The sequence below is a fragment of the Colius striatus genome, chromosome Z (assembly GCF_028858725.1).
Source record: "Colius striatus isolate bColStr4 chromosome Z, bColStr4.1.hap1, whole genome shotgun sequence".
Taxonomy (NCBI): domain Eukaryota; kingdom Metazoa; phylum Chordata; class Aves; order Coliiformes; family Coliidae; genus Colius; species Colius striatus.
The window spans coordinates 68819511-68839764 of NC_084790.1; the positions used below are offsets into that span (position 1 = coordinate 68819511).

A 20254-nucleotide genomic window follows, 5' to 3' on the forward strand; every position below is an offset into this window, starting at 1 on the left:
ATGCTGCTGAAGTTTGAGCAAAAGATGAAAGCTGTCATTTGATGAAAGCATTGCACCTCTTACAGCAATCACTGCAGCCACTCTGACAAAAGCCAAGTGGACAAAGAGTGAAAGCTGTACTCAAGGAACTCATATCCTTAATGCTTTACTTAACTCCTGAATCCAAGTAACATAAAGAAGGGATTTAGCTTGTGTCATAAAGCTCTATAAAAAAAACCAAAAAACCAAAAATAAACGAGAAGAAACAAAACCAGACTGGGTGGGTAAACAAGTGAGCCTTGACCTCATACTTGCAAACTGCCTCATCTTCTCTTATGTTAGAAAGGAAAAAAAGAAGTCCCGTTTTACTGTCTCTTATGGTATATAATACTATAATCTCTTAGTAAAAGCAAAGACCTACTGACATTTCTAACAAATTTGAATTCCTGGCATTTCACATGTGCAAAACCATCCTTTGGGAAACTAAGCTCCTTTGCAAATTCATGCATTTCAAAGTAAAACTGGAGCTGACATCTTCATTTGCAATATTCAAAGGGCAGGATCATATGTTAAAGCAGTATTTTTTCGTTTTTTTACAAATACAGTTTTCCTTACACAGTTTTGCTTATAAGCAGGAGCATGCAGAGAAGAAAGGCTTCAAAATTATAAATGGTCCTAATTATAAAAGCTCTGCATCCTTTTGTATTGCAAGCCAGCCATAAAATCACTCCGTTATTCTAAATGATATATATGAAAACACAACAAAGCCAGAGCAGTGAAGTTTACTCTCACAACAAAGCCAGTAAGAAATATGATATGAAAACATGCATTTATGAGACATACTAGACAGAAAGCGTGAGCTATTGTAGAGAAATGGAATGGGACACTTACACAGTGGCTCTCTCTCAGGGGGTCCTGATGGTTACTATGTTCTTAAACCATCTAGACAGAATAGCAGGCTGGGCAGAAGGGAGCCACATACAATCCACCAGATGACAATGCTACACAGTGTAGATACCAGCATAGCTAGGAGCCATCTAAAAAAGGGGTTGGAGGGGGAGGAAAAGATGAACAAAAATTCAAAAGCAAAAGCTTTTAGCTGGTTTCAAGATCTTCAAAAGCATATTGCTCTATAACCTTTGCCAAGCACTCTCTTACTTTCTATCACTGTAACACTCCATGAAGCATAAATTGCCAAATGTAGCATCCACATGTTGCTGGAATCTAAGCAAGTTTTCTGAAATCCTCACTGAAGCTGTGCATTCCATAGAACTCTTTTGAAGGTAAGTGCATGCTGGAGAAATAGATCTCTGACCACTTGCTGCCCCCGATTATGCAGTTTGATCAGCCTGTAGTCATACACCCTACCTCACAATCATATGTTTTAATAGTTAGATCAGAGCCAGGTCAGTTTGTAGGAAGAATTTCCCTAATCACTCGGATGATACAGTGTATTACCGCTGGTGTTCAAAGTAGCAAAAGCACAATCCTTTGCCAAAGGTGCAGAGTATTGCTAATTATGACATGTACAAGGTATCCAGTCACCAAAGCATAGACAGTTCATACAACCAACTTTGAGCATTAACAAATGTTATACACATATCCCTTGCAGCTTACATGTAAGCAATGTCTCTAGCTCTCAAAGTCTGGATCATCCCAGCTTCTGGTGCTCTTCTTTTGCTTTTTTTCCCCTCCTTCCTTTCCATCAAATAAAACTACACAGGGTATTTAGAAGCTTCTTTTTCTTTGCTTAGATAAAATGAATCAATTTCACTGAAAGATTAATTCCTCTTAGCAGTCTGAACTGAAAAGGGAAAAGACTGCCACCTCTACTAGTAGGGAAGACTTCTGACTAATGTAGGGCAGCTAACTACTGCTAGTGATATTTTGATTTAATAACAGTACAGCAAAGAATATAAGAAGTTATGCATTCACTTTTCACCAAAGTATTTCAGTACAAGCTGCAAAACATACAAATAACTCAGGGGAAGAAGATGAGGGAAATTCCAACTCCCTGTGTCACGATGCACACTATTAAAAACAACCATAAAGATGAATTATTTCATTCCTACAGAAGTACAAGCTAAGGAGTTTTAATTAGAGCAGTCACATTGCAGAACACTTCATGAATACAGTAATATTTGAATTGTTGATAGGCTTGCTACATATTAAGACGGTAACTCTGAACAAAATATTATAGAGCCTATATTCATTCTATGGAACATACAATAAATGCCTTAGAAACTAACGTGCAAGGTAGCTGGTTTTTACTGTGCTACTTGCAGTAACTAAGTGATGTTTTGTTTTTTTTTTTAATGTCAGTTGAGTACAGGCTTTGTTGTGAATCTGATGTTTCTTATGTGATTGCTTGTGTAAAGAATGAGTATGAACAAAAGAGAATCCTTTAAAGCGAAAGTGGAATTAATACAAAGCAATGGATGAGGGTTTCCAAAGACATATTCCTTTACCTTTAGCATGTTCTTACTACGTATCTCTCACATAAAGACTGATGACACTGTTTGGTCTTTAAAAAACAAAAAAAAACAAAGGCCATCAGCCTGTAGTATCATTCCCTACAGAAAGGCAGCACCACAAAAGCAAAGTTGTCTTTGATCTATGACTTCGGTGGTGTGTCACTTGCAAAAATCTGAATGCCAGGGCTCACCATTCCTTTCCTAGCAATCAAATGAGATCCAGATATGCCTTGCAAGTCTTGCATTCTCTTGTAGAGACATTTCAGGACAGATGGAAAGGTTTTCTACCTACAGTTGCCATAACAGATGCAAGTGTGACTAGAAACTTTCTTTTACAGGTGGTGTTTCAGTACTTCTCTAAAGCAAAGAGACTAGCATACCAGGTTCCTTGACAGAAATACACATCTTTTGAATTTTTTTTACTTAAGTAGTGCTACTGCCTTCCATCTCCCGAGAAGAGGAAATGAAAGGAAGCTAAGGATTCTTCTTTCCATTCTTTTTCTTACGTAGCTGACTTACTTCAAAAAACAGCACGTACCTTACACTTCAGCTAATCACACAGACTCAATATTCTTCCATTTTTGTACTACCACAGCAAAGACAAGAGGATGTCTGTCATTAAACTAGAAGTAAAGAATTCAGAAATACTATGGGAACTTGTAAAGCGCAGGCTATTGGACTCAAAAACAATGCAGAAAACTAGAAGCTGAGTAATACAGTTCTTTAACAATGTTCTCTTGCCTCCTCAGTGCTCACCATGCCTTCAGATAAACAGTGAATTTCATGCTTGTTTAAAATGAGTAAAAGCAGCCTTGGTAACAAACTCTCAGGGACAAAGTGAAATATGGTTAAAGAAGAGGATAAATGTATTTCTGACATTCATACACTTACAAACTGACTTACGTTAGTGGAGCTGCAGTTGGAGATTTTGCCTGCCTTCTGCTTTTCAGGGCACGAAGCTTATCACCTTGAGTTACACAGTTTGTTTCATCTTCATCACTGTACTGGATAAGCAGAAGAGAAGATGGGATAAACTAAGATTAACATATAGACACTTAAGCATTTAAGAATTAACCTTATCTTAAATCTTACAGTTTCCAATTATCCCAACAAGAAAGTTTGCCAGTATAAAACCAAAGCAAATTCAGCTGCATAAACACAACTCCCTTCCTGTTTCCTGTTTGCTGCTTTTAGAGCTGTGAACTATCAAGCGGAGTCATGAACTACATACACCAGAAAAAAAGTGGAAATGTGTTATCAAATGTTTGCTTAGGTACAGTGCAATCTTCACTCAAATACAGCATTTCCCTCCTCAACCTGCCTTTTTAAAACAGCAGTACCTTTTTGGTTTTTTTTGAAAGGCAGCATGAGTATGTATCCTAGAGGCTGTGATTAGAAACTAAAAAGAGCAAAAACACCTGCCATCCCTTCTCTTTAAACACACACAATGAAGTAACAGACAATCCAAACCAGAATATCACTGTTCTTTTTGTTCTCATATTTGCCTGATTGCTAAAGACTCAATTATAAGGATGCTCCTACTTCACCTGTGTACTGCCCTTAGTTTTTCATACTTGCTGTCTATACCTTTCCCTCTGCCCTCATAGCCCTTGATACAAAAAGGGCAAACAGAAAAAGCATCTGATTAACATAGTTTTTGTGTACTCACAGGTTTGTTCAGAACCTGAGAGATTCTCAACAGCAATTACAACTTCTACAAGAGCACAATATTCAGGTGGTTACCAGTTCAATGTCCTTTTGGATGGTTCTCCTGTTTCTTATGTCATTAATTGAAATATCATCTACTCCTGACAGAATTCTTTTTACAGCAATTTTATGGTTTCCTTTCAATTTTGCACGGAAAATATCTCCTTCTGTCCAAAGTTCTGCCTGTTTGCTATCATAACACGGAAAAAAAAAAAAAGCCCAAAACACAACAAATTAACACCAAAGATTATTAAGTGTGAAATAAAAGAAGAAGAAAAAGATATCTAGATCTACTTTTGAAAGAATTTATAGTCAATCTACTTACTCCATCAGGAAATGTTGCTGTGGTCCAATAACTGAACCAGGTCTATTGATTCTAATCCAGGCAATAGCTTCAGCAGCTGTCATCCGATAATGCTTCATAATATAACAGGCAATAAGTGTGCCAGTTCGTCCAAGACCAGCTGTTCAAGATAAAAGAATGGCTGTGCTTACATACCCATCTTCATCTGGAATCTGTCGTAGCTACAGATGCTGTTACTTGGACAAAGAGTTAATTTCCTAGTTTATTAAACAAACTTGTTACTGATGAAACTTGGTAAGTGCAACTTACCTTTTGGATTTTTTTTTCTTCCAGGTACAGGGCTACTAACATGTTGTTCACATGTTTTTTGAGTGAGGTAACCTTCCAAAGCTGCTGACTTAACAAATATCTGTAAGTCTGTCTTTCCTTATTTTCTTATCTATAATGATACACAGTGGTATGAGAATGCTTATATGCATGGGGTGAGATGCTGGCTTTTATCCAAAATCCTCAAAGCACCTTATTACAAATGGATCATACATCACTCTTCCAATCCCTCCTCTAACTAAGCTCTTATTTTAGTTCCCAAGCAAAAGACAAATTTTGCAATAAGTAATGCTCAACACAGCTAAAAAATACTCTGGAATGAGGAACCTTCTTTGCAATGGCCCTCAGAACACATCTATTTACCTTGGGAAACATGAGAAGGAAAGGAATACAGCTCCAGCTAGTGGCTCTTCTGTCACTTGCTGTAAATGTCAAACCACAGATACCTTCTCTCATTTAACAATTGACTGTTAACGTTTAACAATCAACTGTTAACATTTAACAATTGATCAACATCAATGTAAAATCTTCAGTATAGCCCAACAGTCAAGACAACCACACAGTACTTTCACTGCCTTGCCCAGCTTTATGAGGAAGCTACAGCATTCTACTCTTTCTCAAGAATAAAAGCAGGTTGAGGAACATAAGATAGGAACCATCAATATGAGAAATACCAAAGAATCTCTTAATTTTAATGAAAACAAAGCACGTGTACCACTAACACGCAATATTCAGGTGTTGCAAATTAAGCAAAATGCCCAAATTTATCATCTCTGTGGAGAGTAAGAGTATGCAGTTGCTTCCCAACAGTCAAGATGCTCTTTTTCACCAGTTCTTCCACTTCACAATATACTCCCGTTAAACATCCAGCAAATGAATGGTAGGGTAGCTCCAGTAACAAAAATGCAGTCTTTGCAGGTCTCAGGCAAGTGAGTTAAGAAACAGCCTTTCTCCTTCAACCACAGCATTACCAAGTACACTAGAGCGGCAAAGTTTGCAGAGAACAAATGTCTGTTAGACAAAGATGTGTGAGAAGGGAAACTACAAACAACTTTATACCTGGCTGCATGGGGTATGCTCTGAGTATCTTTTCCTTGGCAGTCTAACTCTAGAGTAACAGACATTCAGAGCATGCCCAATGCAGTTAGTGCAAAGTGTTTCTGAGGGATAAAGATTTCTGTGGTTCTGGAAAAAGTCTCACACTTTATGAGGAATTTCCTCAAAAAGCTGCACTGCTATTTTCAAAAGTTTATGACTTGGCATATTTAATAGCGTATTTTCAGAACGACCTATAAACTTTGCCAAGACTTCAAATTCCTACTCAAAAGCATCCTTTGAAAACATTAACACTCTCTAGCAGAAAGAACTGTTAATATTAGTAAGCTCAATTTCTCCAGCCTCCTCCTTGGAAACAGTTGGGAGGACTTTTCTGGAATTTAAAAAACATCAGAAGATGAAGTAGAGAACAGAAGCACAGAGAGAATGTATGTGAAAGCTGCAGTTTGGCAGAGATCTTAATGACTACATGTAACAGAGTTACAGTGCAAAATGCCTCAGGAACTGCAACTATAAGCACCACTTTGAATAAAAATTGTTTTTACACTGTACCTTTGCAATGAACGGCTATAACACCTTCAGCATTTTCACAAATATTTAGAAATGTTTTAACTATAGTATCACTAGGTGTGCTTCCATCAGCAAAGAAGAGGTCAAAATGTTCAAATCCAGCATCTGTAAATCGTTTGGCATCATACAGTCTTTTGTTGAGGCGTATTATAGTGGTGACTTTATGTTTCCTGAAGTATGGGAAATAAGCCTCTGGAGCATGGTGAGGATAGCCTATTTGGAAGAGAAAAAGGAAAAGGCTTAAACTGCAGAAATAAACTAAGACTCAAAAAACAAGAGATGAAAACACGTTCAAAACAGAACTCATGTTCAACATAAAGAAATAGACTAACTGAAAATGGAATTTTAACATAATAACCTAGGTCAGATACGATTAAGCCAAGCATTAAAATTTTATGGCCAGGGTTCTTATGAAAGAAAAAGAGCCACGGAAAAAACAGTTTGAGGAACAATTTTTAAAGCTTGTTCTTACTCATAACAACCATCTAAGAAAGCAGTGGGCTTGTGTTCCCCACCTCCTTTTTTAAGCATACCATTTTCAATTTTACTTCTTGAATGAGGTCCACTGAAGGCAATGAATTTGTTTGGTATTATCCAGTTAAAATCTCCATTTTCTGCTCTCTGTCAAGAGAAAATGCTTGATTTATCATTACCCCTGTATTTTCAGGCTTTTCCTTATTTCTTCAAAAATACATGCTAGATAGAAATGATGTACATTTTTTGCCAAAGGAAGTTATGTTAGTCATTTGCTTTCTGTTCCATCGGGAGAATGCCAGATGCTCCCAGCCTTACTTTTCTTGTCTGTGTTCTCCTCTTTCTAAATAAACAGTTTTAGAACAACAAAACTGATGCCCCTCAGATAAAGGGCAACTTCCAATTTTCATAGCTTTTAAATGATGACCTTGGCCTTATGTCTGTTCACAACTAAAATAATGATTTTCTAGGTTCTAAGAACACTTAATTTTCTCTTTATAGATAACTGGCAGCTTTGCATTTCTGCGATTGCACACAAACCAGAACTGCAGTCCTCCACTGTCACATTTGTTTTCCATGTCCCAATGTGAATTTTATAAACTTGAGGTTTCCCAGCCCTGTTTCCTTCTTTACCTCAGAGAGTGTTATTATACCTTTGCCATGTGTTCACAGGTACATACTTTAATTGGTCTCCAAAAGTCAGTTACACTTGGAAGTGTATACCCCTCAGTTTCTCATCAAGACTGCTCAAGAATATGCATGATCTCTAAAAGATGGCTAAATTCCCACTCCCTCATCATCTTGCAGGGCTTTAATAATAATGGGAAAAAAATGTTCATTTCCACTTTGGTTTCTGCTTCCCCTCCCCCATGTCTGAGGGGAATATGAATTTTAATATTCTCTCTGATCACACATCTTTATTTTCAAAAGTTTGAAGAGACAAAACAGAAATGAAACCAAATACTACAACAACAATGACAAAAGCACTTATCATAAACAATTATCTCAGCATTAGTAACAGCAAACAAATCAGAAGATTGATACCGAACACTTACTTCATAATGCTCATATTCATTTACATCAAACGTATTGAAATCCAGGAAACCATATTGCAAAGCCTAAAATTCAGAATACAGCCTTTAACAAATTAGGACAGTATATCACTCTTTGAGGTTACCAATAGCCCTTTAATGCCAGTTTTACTCTTTGCAGGAGACTTCTTCATATATTTAAAAAACAGATCAATTCAGTCGTGGCACAAAAGAAAATTGTAAATGTAAATGTAAGTGAAGTTGGACAAGCAAATCTACTCTTCCCTGTGTACACTTAATCACTACAAAATTCCTGACAACAGAAGCGTTCAGTCTTTTCCTTACTGCCATGTGTACAAAATTAAAAAAAATAAAAAAAAGAAAAGCAACTGGCAAAAACTATCTGTTGGAATAAAGAGTACATTCTAAATTCTGCATTCAAGGACTGCAAATATTTCTGTGCGTGAATGCTATTTGCTGTCATTATGATGCTAAAATCTTCACTAATTTGACATTGTTTACAGACACATAGTCCTAAGCAAACTCTAGTTTGGTCCTTAATGTCCTGTAATTACTCACAATTAGTGTATTGAATGCTGCATAAAAAAATAAACATTTGGATAACTGTCAGTTTACCTACTTGTTAAGTCAGGAAACACACACATAATTTTGTATATCTAGATATTTACAATACTACCTTCTATTGTCCTCTTTTACTGCATAATCTTCTGCAGTTTTTCTGGCTTTTTATTGCTACTAAGTAAAACAGCAATTTACCACTCTTGGCATACAAGCAGCCAATGTCAAATCATCCAAAAGTCAATACATCCAAAATCACAGAAGCTGGCTTAGTCAGTAAAAACAAGAGTATTCGGCAGAGACAACCATAATATAAAAGACAGTAGCAGGGTGGAGAGCTGCAGAATTCCCTGTTTTACTACCCATACAGACTAAAAAAAAAAAAAAAGGCACTTAACTCCTAGCATTTCTTCTATTACTAAAGCAAAATTTGAAGTCATTAGTACATGAAAAGATTACGCAAATAAAATTCCCTCTTTAAAACCTTCTTCTATGGATGTGGTGTGTAGAGATTTTGTTACAATATGTAATACGTAACAAGCCAGATAACAGTCAGAAAATCTGCCATAGCAGAGCTCTAACTAGATCCCAGTTTCCTAAGCCACCGTCTTTTGGTGGGCAATACTTAGGCAATCTTTACCAATATGAAAAACATTGTTTAACTGACCTTGTTTATTGCGTGAAAACAATCCAGCAACGTCAGATGAAAACTGCAAGTACCAAAGGAAGCATCCCTTTAAGACACAATGACCAAGGATTAAAAATGACTTTTTAATAAAAGTGAAAGCAACTGACGATAATTCTCTAAAACATCTTTTAAAAATAGCTTAAAAATAACTACTACCATAATGAAATAATTTTGTCAAATTATTTCACTCCCTCCTCCATGCCTCATACAATAATAACAAAACATAAAATAAATTATGTTAACAGCTGAACCAAGAGTAAGATTACTCCAGTTATAGTTTTGGTAAAGCTGATGTGTTCAATTTCTGACATAAACATTGAAACTAGCATGTTTCACTGTTCACATCAACAAAACCTAGCAACACAAACTCCTTGTGGGAAAAACCAATGGCTAAACTAGTGTCACATTCTAACATACACTCTCAGAACATTTTACTCTGAACTACACTTTCAAAAAAGTAAGACTGTAGTCCATTGCAAATTTTTCTTCAAACTCCATTTAAAAGAATAAAAAGGTTTTGCACACATGCATTCCAGGTTTATGGAACAACACTGTCTTACTATAACTGCCAAGGTGTACAGTTGTGTAGACAGATTAAAAGCCTTTCCTTAAGATGCATGAATTAGTTTATGCTAAAACACGAGGAGAAACTGTTTTTTATTGAAACTCCTTTTTCAATGACAAATTTTTAAATTCTGTCGATTCAAGAATGGTGTATTGTTTCAGCTGGGGTAGAATTAATTTTCTCCCTTGTTGCTGCTACAAGGCTGTCTTTTGGATTTAGAGTGGGAATAATGTTGATAACACACTGAGATTTAGGAGTTGCTGAGTAGTGCTCATCCAGACTCTGCTGGGAAGCAGATGCGCAAGAAGCTAGGAGACAGCATGGGCAGGACAGCTGACCTGAACTAGCCAAAAGGGTATTCCATACCATAAGACATCATGCCCAGTGGGTAGGTGCAGATCACTGCTCAGGCATCAGACATTTGTCTTTTCTTGGATTTTATTTCCCTTTTTTGTTCTATTCTTTTTCATTACTATTACTAGAATTGCATATTTAACTATTAGTAATGTTATAATTACATTTTATTTCATTTTAGTTATTAAACTGCTCTTATCTCAAACCATGAGTTTTATTTTCCTTTCCAAATTCTCCTCCCCATCCCACCGGGCCTGAGGATGAGTGAGCAAGTGGCTGCATAGTGCTACCTGCTGATTGGGGTTAAACCATGGCACATGCTCAAAGTATGTTATCATTATTAGATGCTGTAAGCACTGTATTCTCTATTCAACTAAAAAATGAATCCATATTAAGGAATATTATGTCTTGGCAGAACACCACCTTCTGAAACCATGCAGCCCTCATCAGCAAAGAATCAACTTTTCAAAAAGGTAAAAATATATAAAGTTAAAATTTCATCTGAGAGGAGGAACTTCTGAAGAACCTGGATAGCAGCTTCTACAATTTCTTGCATCCTTTTCCTCCCTAATGAATTAGTGTGAAAGGTAAGGGAAAAGAAATTCAGCAGAGGAAGGAAATAATAGAAGCTTACTCAGGTAAAAGAGAGGACAGGTAAAGGTGACATTGTAGTGAGTGTCTGTTAGGCCACCTAACCAGGAAGAACAAATGCATCAGGCTCTCTGCAGACATATAGGAGCAGCTTCACATCTGTAGGCCCTGCTCCTCTTTGAGAACTTCATCCATCTCCAAAAGGGAGAACAGCAGGACATAAGCAATCCAGGAGGTCCCTACAATGATCTGCTGACAACTTCTGCCTCCAAGTGATACAGAAGCCAATAAGAAGCAGAGTTCAGCTGGATCTCATGCCCACCAACAAGGAGGTGCTCACTGAGGATGTGAAAGCCAAAGGCAGCCTTGGAAGCAATGATTATGAATAGGTGGAGTTCAGGATCCTGAGGGCATGGGAGGTGGGTGAAAAGCAAGCTGACAACCCTGCACTTCAGAATAGCAGAAGTTGGTCTTTTCAAAGATCTGCTTGGAAGAGTTTCAGTTGATAAGGCCCTGGAGGGAAGAGAGACCCAGGTCAAGCATCACTCCCTTCAACCTTAAGAGCAGTTTATGTCAATGACTATGATGTAGGCAAAAATTCCAGAAGGCCTGCATGGACTAATAAGAAACTCTTGGCCAAACTCAAACACAAAAAGGAAACATATAGAGGGTGGAAGCAAGGACAGGTAATGTGAGGAATACAGAGACATTGTTTCAGCATCTAGGGATCAAGTTAGGAAAGTTAAAGCCCAAATGGAGTTGAATCCAGCCAGGGATGTCAAACAATACACAAAGGGCTTTTGTAAGTACACAGGTGACAAAAGGGAGACTAGGAAAGATGTAGGCCCATTGCTCAATATGACAGAGTGCCTGGTTACACAAGACATGGAAAAAGCTGAGGTACTGGATACCTTACCTGCCTCAGTCTTACTAGCAAGACCAGCCTTCAGATATCCCAGGTCCCAGAGATCAGGGTGAAGGCTGGAGCAAGGAAGATGTACTCTTAGTGGAAGAGGATCAGATCAGGGAACACTTCTGCAAATGGGACATACTTAGGTCCATGCACTTGCAGTTGCTGATGTGCATCCATATGGGACGCACTTGAGGGTGCTGAGAGAGCTGGCTGATATCATTGCAAAACCACTCTTAGTAATCTCTGATTGATCATGGCAACTGAGAGAAATGCCCGAAGACTGGAGGAAAGCAAATGTCACCCTCAACTTCAAGAAAGGCAAGAAGGAATCCCCACAGAACTACAGGTCAGTTGTGTGATCTCAGTCCCCAGAGGGGTGATGGAGCAGCTAATCCTGGAAATCACTTCCAGGCATGTTAAGAATACAAAAACCATCAGGAGTAGTCAGCACAGATTCACCAAGGCAAAGTCATGCTCAACCAGTTTGATGAACTTCTACAACAAAATGACTGGCTAGGTAGATGAGGGGAGGGAGAGCAATGGTTATTGCCTACTTGAACTTCCATAAGGCTGTTGACACTCGTCTCTCTAAGATCCTCACAGATAAGCTACTGATATGTGGGCTGGTTGAGCAGAGAGGTGGATTGAAATCGGGCTGAATGGACCACAGGGTAACGGTCAGTGGTGCAAAATCTAGTTGCAGTCAAGAACTAGTGGCATACTCTAGGAGTCTATATTGTGTTTGGTCCTGTTCAACATCTTAATTAATGGTCTGGATGAAGGGGCACAGAGTTCCCTCAGCAAGTTTGCTGATGACACAAAACTGGGAGGAGTGGCTGACATACCAAAGGGTCATGCAGCCATCCAGACAGACCTTGACAGGCTGGAGAAACAGGCTGACAGAAGCCTCACAAAATTCAGTAAGGAGAAGAGATAAGTCCCGCACCAGTAAAGGCTGAAGGCTGCTCAGCTTTGCAGAAAAGAACCAGGCAGTCCTGGTGGTCACCGAGCTGAACACGTGTTATCAGGCTAATGGTATCCTGGAATGCATTAGATAAACTACTGCCAGCAGGTCAAGGCAAGTGATCCTTCCCTTCTTCTCAGCACTAGTGAGGCCACACCTAAAGAACTGTGCCCAGTTTTGGGCTCCTCAGTGCAACAGAAACATGAACATACCAAAGAGAATCTGTAAAGGTCTGCAAAGATGATTAAAAGACTGGAACATCTCATATAGAAGGGAAGGTTGAGAGTGCTTGGAGAAGAGAAGGCTCAGAGGAGACCTTATCAATGTATATAAATACCCAAAGGGAAGATGCAAGAAGACAGATACAGGCTTTTTTCAGTGCTGCCCACTGCCAAGACCAGAGACAATGGGCACAAACTGAAACATAGGAGGCTTCCTCTGAACATCAGGAACCATTTTTTCACTCTGAGCATAACTCAGCACTGGAATAGGTTGCCTCAAGAGACTGTGGTGTCTTGATCCTTGGAGATATTCAAAAGCCATCTGGACATGGTCCTGGGCAACTGGCTCTAGGAGACCCTGTTTGAGCAGAGAGGTTGGACCACATGACCTCCAGAGTTCCCTTCCAACCTCACTGTGATTCTGTAAGTGTAAAACAAAATTTTTTGCATCATACTATGAGAAGTTTTCATGTAGGTTATAACCCCAAGCAGCAACTACCAGACTGACTGTTTTTTTATTATTCCATGGAAGGTACTGTTTTTTTTTTCAGAGATGAAGAAAATCTTGAAGGAAGAGAGGCCAGACCAACATCTCAGGTAACCATTAACATAACCTGAACCCTCATATTTGCACCAGGTTTAGCTGCACTAGACACTTGAGTAGATTGTATTCTTTATCCCTGAGGCTGGACATGTCTCCATGTAACACCTCTGTGCATTTCTTTCAGGAGTGTTGTTGAGGTCACAGTCTATGAATTTGGGCAGGGTACACTACCTGAGTGAAAAGCTACTGTCTTGTCACCCACATATACCTTTACGATATTTAGAAACAAACCTGATGGTCTTCCTAAGGAAGACTTTTCTTCTTCTGGGAATACAATAATTTAAAAGTAAGAAAGAGGATGATGGAAGTACGCAAATAAACAGGTGCTACTACACCATTATATTGTGATGATGTCCAGGGAGAAGTTATCAGAAATTGAAATAATCAAAATCCCCTCCCTTGGTAAGACAACTAGAAAACAGACACAAGCAAGGTCTGAATTAATCACTCCATAACAATACCTCTAGATAGTAAACTGGCCTCCTAAAAAGCTTTTTGGCCATTCTTTTCTTTATAATGTGGCAGCTGATGGAACATTACTCTACTCCAACTTTTAGAAACTTTTGTTGGTAGAAATTCAGAAGGTTGTTTCTCTAGAAAACCGATCAACTTTATTTGCTGCACTAACCAGCACAGCGTATACCACAAAAAGAAATCTGTGGTCTGAAATAACAAGGATTACATTTTCTCAGGGTCAAGCAACCATGAAACAATAGTTTCACACATTTCCTTGCTGGTAAAAAAAATACTTTAAAGTTACACTAAATCATATGAAGTTAGCTAACATTCCTTAAGCACAAAACAGTATTTATCAGTTGCCACATACCTTCAACAAGCAGGAAAAATGGAGTAGCAGTAGTATTACAAGTAATTTGTGATGAATGACAGATATTTTGATATATTTGACTATCGGCTACTGGCATAAAACCAGACTGCCAAGTGGGAAGCAATGTAGATCAAAAACCTCAATAAGTGTACACACAAAGCAGCGTGGCTCCTTCACCTTCTGTCAGTACATTTTATTACGAGCTGCTAACACCCCTGTTCAGCAGTCTGCAGTTAGAGCTCAGGCAGTGAATGTGTCACATGCTAAAACCAACCAAAAAAACCCCTCAAATCCATACTGACAAATGCTACGTTCTTCTTCAAAATATCAAAGTTCGGAAAGTTCTAACACCTTGTTACTTACCTGAAAGGAAGATAGGAAATGCTTCCAGACAACATAAGCCTGTACATGTCTTCTGGGGATTCTCTCAGGTATATTACCTAGATATTTGTGGAAAATGACAGAAAAGAAAATAAAAATATTACTTTAAAATTGCTATTAATAACTTCAAGTCACTTGATTACTACTGAAGGCATAATTAATTATCACGGAGCTTGAAAGTGCTAAGAATGGCATCAAGAACAAATGCATACAAGCATGCAACAACAAAACTAGAACAAAATAAAATACTGGTCAGTCTAGAGGAATCTGTATTTTTAAACAAAACTTACAGCTTTGTTCAGAAGTTGTTCAATAATAGGGTAGAGTGAAAAAGCTTCAAACTGTCTGGGTTTTTCCCTGTTTCTACTGCAACTCTGCTAGATAAGTTTGTAGATTTTTTTTTTTCAATTAAGCTTTTAAGACATAAATCAAAACACAAAACCCCACAGAGATATCAGCAAAGCTATGAATCATCTGGTCCACAAAACAGTGTACACTGAGCAGGCAAGATTAAAACAGTATTTCATGAATGTTTTGATTTTCCTACAGCGGTAAATTTGCATTATTCCAAATCCTGTACTTCCTCCTTTGCACTGGTAATTTAGTATCTTGTAACTAAATCCAGATGCTATAAGGGAAAAAAAATTCTGTAGCTTCAGAAGCAAAATCCTAGGAACAGAAGAGAATCCTAGTAACATAACTGAAGCACTATGTATCAAACTTTTCACAATAAAAAACACTCAGGAAAGAATACACAAAGGGCCAACTCACGACAAATATCCAAATGGTTTTCCATCATGACATGCCTAATCCCTCTTGGATAGCTTCTAACACTAAGCTCTCCTTAAAGAATAATGTAAAATGCCTCTTTTATGCAAATCATGTCCTCCAATACCATAAAACACCATATCCATGATGGCAGGAGAGAACAACAATTAATAACAAGCTGTCATTAATAGGTAAACGTTCAGTAATTTAAAGTTAATTCTTTTTCTTTTAAACTGTATTAACTAAGCTTTAACACACTACAGAAAGTTGAAGGTTTTTTCACTAATATCTACACACATACAGACACACATACACACACACACAAAGCATTCTTATGAAGTGAGAATCACACACAAAAAAAAAAAGCATTCTTATGAAGTGAGAATGGAAGGTGGGACAGATGGATAAAACAAACCCAGCCTGAAATATATCCTAAACAGACATCAAAACCATCCATGGCGACAACTGACTGCATTCATTTTCCCTCTGATTTGATTACCCTGTTAAGTATTTTCTGAGCAGTCTTGCTGTGCAATTAGCAAAGACAAAGAAAGGAATCTCTGCTTTGTTTAAGTAGTTTAGTTAAGAAATTAAAACTGTATGTTTTGTGTATGTGTGCTTTCTCTAGGGAGGGGTAAGTGACTTTTGTGTTTACATTTGCAGGCATGCACCCTGAATAGAAAAGAGAGTTAAAACCCCCTCAAAATATCATTAAATACGTGCTTCTCTGGTGCTAGAGTCCACTTTCTATTCTGCACACTCATTGCCTGAATCAGATACAAAGGTCCAAGAATTTTCAGACTGTGTGCTTTGATACAGTCATACTTTGCATCTTGCACCATGGTGAATACATATTGCTAGCAACCATACAAATATAGCACTGCTTGCCTAAAAGAAAAAGGGCCCGGCCTCAGAGAAACCTACAAGCCAGAGACAGGAAAAGCACTTGCCACAGGAGGTAATTAAGCACCAGAAATAGAACTTGTAGACAGAAAGAAGTCACTTGAAAAACCTTGGGAAGTGGTGTAAGGCTGGGTAATGCACCAGGCAGTATTACTTCTAGAACAGGCAAATAGAAATACACATAACAATGGCTAGTCCTGCAAATGCATGCAGCCCATAAAGGCCAAGGATTCAGTGACCTTTTATCAGCTTCTTAAAGAAAACAAGCTTCAAGGTAGAAGCATTTGTTTACAAGTGGAACAGCTGCAAGAGGCAAGCTTTTTTCTGTAACAGTGTTGTATTAGTCTAAATAAGTCTAAATACATTTCAGTATACTGAAACATGTTAGTCCTTAAGCACAGATCCAATTTCTGAAATTACATTATTGGTGAAGCTGCTAGAAACATCATTTTAACATACATGCACACGTGTATAGACTTTTCTTAACAGTTATATGAAGACTTGCTACATACAAGGACACTTAAAAATCCAATCTGATTTTGACATAAAATCCAAAGTCTACCAGTGCTTAGTACATACACAATGCACACTGCAAAAACATGGGTGGCGTTTTTCAAAGTGCACAGGCTACTAAACAAAAATACACAGTGCTTCCTGTACAACTGAAGTAATATACAGTATATTCACTAAGTTGTTTGGGATTTCTGAGAATTTTCTGAAACAAAGAGAGATCCTGCTACACTTCAGCTGTAACAGTACTACATACACAAGACATGACATGTGAACAGTTGCAGAGGCAGCAGCTGATGAAACAGTCAGACGGTGTTCGCAGTGGAAAGTGGCTTATAAAAAAAATTAGGTTAGTATGAGGATATCTGGACAGGTGCAATGGTGTGGAGTGCTTCGAAAGGGAAGGGAAGAATGGCATTCAGTCTCAACACAGAACGGGAAAGACCATAAATCGATACTTACTTCACAAGGAAAGCATCCTGGCAGTAACACAACACAAGAAGCTGTGACAGTCAAGGCAGAGATAAGATCAGTTTCTATCACAGTCTAAGACTGTAAGAGAGCACCCATCTGGAAAGACTTCCAGCAAGGCTGGATGGAGGTTAAACGTGAGTGCACTAGGGTTTAGGTTGTGGATTAATAAAATTTCAGTTATGGAAACAGGTAAGACTGAAGGAGGGAAGGCGCAGCAAAGCCCAGGAAGGCAACAGATGTCAAGGCAGCAGAGGCTACATCTGCATTAACAAGTAGTGTGCACCATCAGAAATGCATCTGTACACTGAGAGTCAGCACTGAAGATCCGCCATCACCACTATACACTTCAGTAGCTTTGTCCTAGTTGGCTCCTGTAGACTGAACACTCATTACCTGTTGAGATTGCTCCTAGATTGCTCCATGAAGTGAACCAAAATGCAGTAAGCATGGTTTAAGGAAAGATTCACTTCAAAAACATATTCCTGACACAAACTGAAATGGTAGTATATATTTTATACATACATGTATCTAAAAATATACACATATAACTGCCTAGAACATTGTTTCTGACCAGGAAGAGACCACTGAAGCCTTAAACATGAACAATTTCATTAGAGTGATGTGGATGAACAAAGGATTGAAGAAAGCCAGTAAATGTGAGACAGAAAGTAAAAGTGATCAGAGACCTGTGCTAAACAAAAATATTGAAAGAGAGTACTTTCTAAGGCAGTAAGCAGAACTGAAATTTCAGAAACAAAGAGAATGGAAATGTTGATCTGATGAACAGAAAAGCAAAGATATATTTGTAAATCCGTGAGGTATTTACTGGGGGAAGGAAGGGAAATGGGAAAAGATGTAAGCTCCAGAAATCAAAATATACAACAGCTGAAGCCAGTTTGTCCAGATGCTGATTGTGTTTCTGCTGTGCTTTCTAAGATGACAGAAACTTCTACAAATAAAGTTGTTTTCTTAGGTTGATGCAAATAAAGCGATCAGCAAGAAGTACTATTAAAAAGATTAAAAATATGAAAGTAAAGACATTAACTGTTACTTTGCAGAAGCAGGATTTTCCTAGGATAAGTTTTGGCCCTTCTTGTATATTTAAAATGGAGAAAAGTCTATTAGAATTTTACACTGATGTCCCGTGGGGCCCCTTTACTGTAGGTCAGGCAAGTATTGTTTTAAAAAAACCCAGTCTTTAAAAAAAAACTTAGACACTTCAGCAGACCTGAAATAAATTATCTGCAAGTACAGTTCCATCAGTTTTCGAATTTTGTGACAATCATATGCAAGTGCAGATGAGTGTACAATACACCTCTACATACACACACATACACACAAAGAAATACAGAGAAACTCCTCAAAGCCTTTACAAAGCCTTTTACTTCAGTATCTTCCAGGAAAATTGTTACTACAAGGAACTAACATCTTTTAATCCAAAATAACATACTGTTTTATCATACTGTGTAATCACTTGTGCCCCAGCAATTTAGAAATTTGCTTTCTTTAGGCATACAAAAAAATACCCTACTGAATTTCAAAATTTCAGTAGCTAGAATTTTGTGATTAGCAGTTGAATCATTAACATTGGTCTAATCAACCTTTTCTTTTAGGTCATCTGTTTATAATTAAGGGTCTGCAGACACCTCTGTGAATGGTCTGGAACCATCCAAGGAATGAGTACTGGGCAAAGGTGTACACAAGCACTGCTCCTGCCAATGCCATTGTATGGTCAAACAGCCACTGTAATGTTCACTGAATGAAACAGAAGGGCTTGTAGGACTAGCCTTTGTTTACGATCACTTAAAATCAACCACAGACTGCCACTTATTTCAACAAGCCATATTATTGACGGATTCATCTTAGTGATGAACCAGATCTATTTTTTAAACAAAGGTTTCCTAGATGAGCAGGATGATTATGATATTGGTATTCATAAGAGGATGAAAGTATTCCTGTTAGAAAATCAAAGGAGGCTCTGGTTGAAAAAAGCATCTAAATCTTCAATACACAAGAGTGACAAATGAAATAGTAATGCTGTATGTAAGACAAAACACGTCTGCTAATAATTATCTATGACATAACTTGCTGCTCTCTCAGGAAAAATAAACAGGATATTTAAATATGCTGTACTGTTTAAAACAACTCAAGTCTGTAAATAGCACTTTAAATTCATGTCTGTGATATGCTCAGTGTAATCAAGTTTATACACCTGCTAGCCGTTATCTGCAAGATCAACTTAAGGCTGCTACCTAACACATTTTTACCAATAACACTGACATAAAGGCAAGGAAATAATGAGATGATTAATTTTAAAATGCTTACAAACAAATTTCATGTCGTATAGCTATGTTCCAAAAATGTCACTCATCTAAAATAGCCTAAACTGCTGTAAACTGCAAATAATCACAACTCATTTATCCTGAACAAATACAAAAAACTATTGTGTGTGACCAGACTCAAACACAAGCTTACATACATGTATAACCTTCATGTAACTTAAAAGTGTTAAATGTATTATTTCCTTAAAACCTCCATTGGTGTCAGCTACCGCATCGGATTTTCTAGCAATGTTCCATAGAAGAAAAAGTTAAATAGGTCACAATTAATACAGAAATACATTAGAATAAAAAGCTTCCTGTACAGATTTGTGGCATACTGAAGAAATGCACACGTGGCCAACAATCCCTTAATTAGCAGAAACATCATAGTTTAGTGGATGAAAGTGGCAGAGAGGGAATAACTGCTTGTCTCTGGCAACACTCTTTGCTCATAATAAACAAACACAAGAAACTGCCAATCACCTTTTAAACAGCAGAAGGGAGGTACAATAAACCCTGTTATCTAGGAACTGACTGTGCTGGGCACATCAGTACTTCTTAACAGCTATGAAACCAAGCTGGTGCTACGGTGAGGGCTCTGCAAAGAGTAGCCCTCCTTCTATGGAGATAAGTGGTCTAGTAAGAACACCGTGAGGAAGAACTAAGTATG

At 37.9% G+C, this 20254-nt stretch overlaps 1 protein-coding gene across 8 annotated transcripts in view; it reads right to left on the bottom strand.

Moving 5' to 3' along the window:
- The window catches only part of CDC14B (cell division cycle 14B), a 50235-nt gene that overhangs the window by 14170 nt on the left and 15811 nt on the right, over window positions 1–20254 (bottom strand). For 5 of the 8 annotated variants that reach the window (XM_062019572.1, XM_062019568.1, XM_062019567.1 and 2 more), the window contains 8 exons: window positions 14591–14667; window positions 9169–9235; window positions 7947–8009; window positions 6951–7038; window positions 6400–6630; window positions 4486–4624; window positions 4197–4350; window positions 3357–3457 (listed from right to left, as the gene is read on the bottom strand). In XM_062019572.1, the coding sequence (XP_061875556.1) occupies window positions 3357–3457; window positions 4197–4350; window positions 4486–4624; window positions 6400–6630; window positions 6951–7038; window positions 7947–8009; window positions 9169–9235; window positions 14591–14667 (920 nt within the window). Of the gene's footprint in view, window positions 1–870; window positions 1017–3356; window positions 3458–4196; window positions 4351–4485; window positions 4625–6399; window positions 6631–6950; window positions 7039–7946; window positions 8010–9168; window positions 9236–14590; window positions 14668–20254 lie in introns of all 8 variants that reach the window. The other 3 variants (XM_062019570.1, XM_062019569.1, XM_062019571.1) reach the window with 1 other exon arrangement.